The 6,000-nt window shown below is 34.9% G+C and overlaps 1 protein-coding gene across 4 annotated transcripts in view; it reads left to right on the top strand.

Moving 5' to 3' along the window:
• KIF3A (kinesin family member 3A) overlaps window positions 1-5,918 on the top strand; it is a 48,241-nt gene extending 42,323 nt beyond the window's left edge. For all 4 annotated transcript variants that reach the window (XM_060636169.3, XM_060636170.3, XM_060636171.3 and 1 more), the window contains 3 exons: window positions 173-241; window positions 817-941; window positions 2,606-5,918. In XM_060636169.3, coding sequence (XP_060492152.1) covers window positions 173-241; window positions 817-941; window positions 2,606-2,654 — 243 coding nt within the window. In that variant the 3' untranslated portion in view covers window positions 2,655-5,918. The remainder of the gene's footprint in view (window positions 1-172; window positions 242-816; window positions 942-2,605) is intronic.
• Window positions 5,919-6,000: the final 82 nt, after the last annotated feature.

Raw genomic sequence — 6,000 nt, forward strand, 5'->3', positions numbered from 1 at the left:
GTCGTTTGGGGCTGCACAGGACTGTCGGAGTTCTAGATTCCTTTCTTTTCCAGTATTCAAATTACGTTTTACGATTGTAACATCAGTATACCTCATAGTAATTTGCTGTATTCTCAGTATTAATTGCTAATTAAGATAATTTTCCTCCCTCCCCTTTTTTTCCTTTTTTGAGAAATGTGTTGCCTATACAGGAAATAACATGAGGAAGCAGACTCCAGCTCCTGATAAAAAAGAGAAAGATGTAAGAGTGCTTTTTTGTTGTTGTAACTGCAGTTTCTTTATAGGATGTGGGTCACTCATCTGTGTTATCAATATGATTTAAATTAATCAGCTCAGCTGAAAAATAGGCCTATCTTTTGGGAAGAGAAGCCCTGGGAGGGGGGTAGAGGACGTTTCTGCTCCCCTCAGTCATGAAGGTAGGCTTTCCCTTTGCACCACACAGGTGGCATGGTGGCTTCTTCAGAGCCTCTTCACCTCTCCAGGCCATGGCGGGGGGATAGTTAGAGACCAGAGTGGGTCTGTCTCCTTCTCAGAGCTGGTCCTGGACCTCGGTCAACAAGAGGAAGTAGCAGCTATAGGGAAAACAATAATGGTTTTCCTTTCCTCTGAAGATATTGGTAGGGTGTCAGGGCTCCTTACTTACCGCCCGTGGTGAATACGTTTGACATGAGTGGCATTAGAAAAAGATACCCTTAGACATTTATTTGGTCTTCTGCAGTTTTTCTCTAGGAGTATATTCAGTATTTTTAATCTTCTCCCCACATCTGGTTTAAATCCTTCCTATAAGAGTGTCTTGTGTTTGCTCCCTTTACTTAGCCCTTTGAAGTGGACCTTTCCCACGTGTATCTTGCCTATACTGAGGAGAGCCTCCGGCAGTCCCTGATGAAGTTAGAGAGGCCACGGACGTCAAAGGGGAAAGCAAGGCCAAAGACGGGGCGAAGGTAAAGACTTCTCTTTCAGTCCTGTGAGATAAAGGCACTGAGATATCCTATGTAGGTACATTTAGAGGAAATTTAGTTAACATAATAAATATTTTAGCTGTATTAAAAAGCTGCATTTTAGTTGTATTTAAATAAATATCAGAGTCCTTAGGTAGTAATGATTTGAGTAAGTAAAAACTAAAGAATTAAATTAAGGCTTCCAACTTCTTTAGCCTTCCTGAGTACTGGAGTTTATTTTTAATATACTTTGTTCTATCCAAATGTATTAGAAGTCATCTCTTATCTATCTTAATCCCTTAATTTCTTACAGTAATTCTTCTAGTGAGATGCTAATGAATTTGCCTGGTTCAACTCCAAGCTCTTATATTTGCTGGCTTGCTTTTCTGTTATAAACATTGCTCCAAGAACCTTTAACCTTTAACCCTGCTAGTTAAAGAAAGCTTTTCTGACCATTTTTTCCCTTTCCTTTGAGTGCTGGTTTTGACTGTTGAGTAGTCTATATGTATCATAACATGAGATCAGGGCTGGGGCGTGTTTCTTCTCTCCCTTCCCTACGTAAGTACTGTTCAGCTTATTTAAACTGATTTTAACACTTGGAGCTCCTGAAATGATAGGAAATATTAAGCTTATTTTCCCCCCTACTTTGAGTATGTAGACTTTTGAGCTATAAGTCAGATGAAGTTGTAAGGTTTTAATATTTTATGTTACGTAACATCATAGACATAACCTAACATCTATAAATTTGGTATATGTGACTGAAGGTCAGTAGCATTGTAAAGATGTACAAATTTTTACATTTCTTGGCATTCAAGTGCCACTTGTTAAAAACTTTTCACATGTCAACAGAAGCCACGTATGTAATATTAGTGAATGAAGAAGTCAAACACAAATCCTGCTGGATCTTTCGTTTTTCCATTTTTAATAGAGATATTTTTCTCTTACCTCTGCAGTCAATAAGAAAAATTACAACACAAGAGTGATGATAAATGGTTTAACGTAAAAAAAATTCATTTGAGCCAACATTGGATGAGCCAAACCTATCATTCTCTGTGTACCAGAATTAGCCTTCTGTATTATAAAAACAGTAGATGCCCCTGAACGTAAACATACACAATAAATGGTTTGTTGATAATGTATCACATTACCTGATAAGGTCCAATGTGATGTTCCTGTAAATTAGAAATGCATAGTTGAGTGCGCTAAGCAAAATTCCATTGAACACCGTACATTAATGTAGTATTTCCATCGGTCCCTGCACATGCTTCTGCAGGTGTTGCTTCAGAGGATTTGTGTCTCTTTTTTTCACTGAATGAACCTGTACCTTCAGCATGCCCCAGAACGGATAATCCAGGGGCTCAGGCCTGGCAAACATACAGCCCACTTGGCCCTGGCCTGTCTAGTCCTATTTTAGAAGTTTTCATTGACTCAATCCCTTACATTCTGGTTGGTAGGGTAAAGTGTCAGGCTCTTGCACCTACTTCAGGTGACCTTCCTCTGGCCTAAAAAGGTGGGCATTGATCTCTTAACATGTCAAACGTGGCAAACCTTGGCTTGTTTCTAGACCTTATGGCCACCCTGTGGCCATACCTGCTACATAATGTAAAGTGTTCGCATTCAGTCTTTTAGGAAAGCATTCATATTTTCTTTTTCTCTTCTCCAAACAGAAAGCGTTCTGCAAAGCCTGAAACTGTGATTGACTCTTTACTTCAGTAAACATTACAGACTTAAAGTCACAATAAAAATTAATGATATTCTCATGCCTAGACAAAATCTTTAATTAAAACACTGAAGACTGTTGTGTAATTTCAGATTATGGAAGCTGTAAATCATGGAGTAAGACTGGAACTAATATTTTGCCTAATAAGTCTTAGTATATATATTAATGTCATATTAAAATTGTACAACTGGTAATTGTTCAGATTGTCATATTACACTCTAGTTTATACGGTGCAGGGAACTTGGGGGAGCAGCTTACTATACTGAGAGAGTTGCAGTTTAATGTATACATAAATCTGCTAGTGATTTATTCAACTACTGTATAATTAGGTAACTGGATAGGCAAAATAGAAAAAAATATATATGTCCTGTTTTGCACACAGAAAGTAGCAGATCTCATCATTCTATGTTGTGCTGTCATATGTGAATGTATGGGCTGCATATCTAAGAAATTATTTGATCTTAACACCCACCTGGCCTATTTAAAAATGTTCTAATTTTTATACTAACATTCATTGCATTTTAAGTATGAGACAACTTATGTTATTGATCTTTGGAAAATTTTATAATTCAGCAGCCAAACTTTAGAAGTATACATGTTTAAAATGCAGAAGTTGGAAACACGTTTCTTTAGGACCTCTCTTGACCTTTTTCTGCCACTTGGACTTCAAGTGAAATACACTTTTTTGGTTCTGGTTTCATGTTCTCTCGAAGCATTGAGTTTGTACATAGATATAAAAGTCACAGTTGCAGAAAATTAAGAAGCTAAATACTGGTCACTAATCTTTGCCCATATATGTATATTTTCTAAAATTCACTTTGAAGTGTGACTAATGGATGCTTTTCTGCATCTCAGTTCTAAATTGTGATAGGAATTGCTCTGTATCTCCCAATTGAGAAAGGTCTCCATTTTCCACAAAATGCAATCAAAGCAAGAAATATGTGTATCTTTTAATTCTTAAACTTTAAAACATTTGTTTTGCTTTTATTTATATTTTATAAAAAGAAAACATTCTTCCCTGAATTTCTTTTATTGACAAATCCCAGTTATACCATATTCCTTTAAAAATTAAAAAAAAAATCATTTTTATAGTAAAATAAGTTATAATAGTTAGAATTGTTCTCATGGTGATTGCTTACAAAATTTTAATTTTTTCATAAGTTATGCTACTCCTAAGCCACTTAATGTATCTTTTATAAATTTTAAAATTATATGATCAGCCCTAAAGTCCATTGGTTGCAAGTTTGAGACTTCATAAATTAGTATTTATTAAGTGAACAGTATTTTAGTAAGTTTGGTTAAATATTGGTTTGTAGTTACCAAGCTGCCTATAGACTGGGGGTGAGTGTAGGTGGCATGATTGTGAGGTGGTGGTAAAAATGCATCTCTAAGTTTAAAGTTCGTTCCAAAGGTGGTGTACCAGATGTCCTGTGTATGGTGAATATTTTCTAGGTAATAAGAATTGCATTTACCTGGCAGCATTTTCCTTGTAATGTGTAAGATAGTTAGAAGTTTTGACTTTACACTCTGTGGGGCATTGTTCAGGTACTGTGAAGACTAGAGGTGAATTTGTGTCTTGTAAAAGCTTTGTCTGTGCAGAATGTCTTGGCAGTTGTAGATGCACATTTAATGGTTAGCAAATGCTCCAGAGAAATCTTAATTTTGCCAGTAGAATAAAAAAGATGCATACTTCTTTCTAAAAATCCACACTTCTAGCCTTTAACCATCCAGTGAATAGGAAAGGAATAACTTTATTTTTTATTGTTTTTGAGTAGAGTTGACACACAGTGTAGTGTTACATTAGTTTCAGGTGTGCAAAATAGTGATTCCGCTGCTGAGTTACACTGTGCTCATGGCAAGTGTAGCTCCCATCTTTCACCATAAGACGCTATTACAGGCTATTACAGTATCGTTCACTATATTCCCTTTGCTGTGGGGAAGGAACAACTTGTGCATTAAGCTTTAAAACAGAAAATTTAAGCCATTGTGTTAGATTTATTTTTCTATTCCACTTCTGCTACAATAGCAAAAATCTGTAAAAAGTCAAAACATTGAGCAATTTACAAAACAGGCCATGTGAGCAGTTTTTTTTTTTTTTTTAACATTTACATCAGAAATTGATTATACCAGATGTACCTTAGATAATTCATTTTATGAAATACCAAAATAAGATATTCGAGCCAGGCTTGAATATCCATATGAAAACATGGGATACTGACTTTAGAGCTGTTCATTTAGCTCTGATCATAGCAATTCTGTGGTTTCTTCACATGTACTGTGTCTTTGTCCATAAAATGAAATATTTTTAACTTCAGTGTTAATTTCATGAAAGGATATGGATGAAGATACTTGCTCATTATTTGAAATAGACAATTTTAAGATGAGTGTCTCATATAAATAGGTTATTGAAAGGGTATTTTCTCTTTAATTTAAAAAAAGTAATATTTATTTATTAAAAGGAGCCTTGGTAGAATGTTAATTGTTTGTGATACATTCTTTAATAAACCCTGTTTTAAAACCTCAATTATATATACTTATAATTAGGATATTAAAATATAATAGTACACCCCCTTTTTGTTTAGATTCTTGTAAAATATAAGATTAATCAAGGTATATGGGGGTGGCCTGCATCTGTGTTTTTATCTGGCAAGTAGAATCCATTTGACAAGGTATCTCATCTTTCTGGGAAAAGGGGACCTTTTTTTGCAGCAAGAAATTTAAGATTATTTTAGGGGAGGGAGGTGATTCTACTTGATCTGTAACATATTTTTAAAATTATGATTATGGTTTTTGGGTTGTAGCTATCATTTTTAGTCTTCTAAAAATATCTTTCCCCTTAACTCTTCTATAAAGGGAGGTCCCTCTCTTTCTTACAGGGCTGTGAATTAAGGAATGGGTAGAGTTTACATTTAAGCATGCCAGTGTCTGCCCAATTTCTTAATGTATACATTTGTTTTCCTTTTTAGTTATTTTTTGTTTTTAAAATGCTAGAAGAAAACCTAGATCTTCCTAGTGCCTTTGAACTTATACTGTAGTTCGATTAATTTTAAATCATTAATAACTTCAGTAGCATTACTACAATACTGTATACTGGCCAAAATTGCAAATCTTCCAATGAGTTTGTTGCATTAATTTCAAAAGCCACACTTTCATTGTATTTTATGTATAAATTGTATTTGTTCAAGTTGTATATATTGATATTGTATGTATACATGCAGCATGGTTAAGTTAGAAATAAAAATCTTTACCTAACACTGATAGTGGTGGTCTGCTTTTTCCCCTGAACTCTCTTTGTGGGTCTTTATGCTTGGCATCTCAATTTTATATGGTTTAGAGAGGCCT

Source organism: Panthera onca, chromosome A1 (genome assembly GCF_046562875.1).
Source record: "Panthera onca isolate mPanOnc1 chromosome A1, mPanOnc1 haplotype 2, whole genome shotgun sequence".
NCBI classification, from domain to species: Eukaryota; Metazoa; Chordata; class Mammalia; order Carnivora; family Felidae; genus Panthera; species Panthera onca.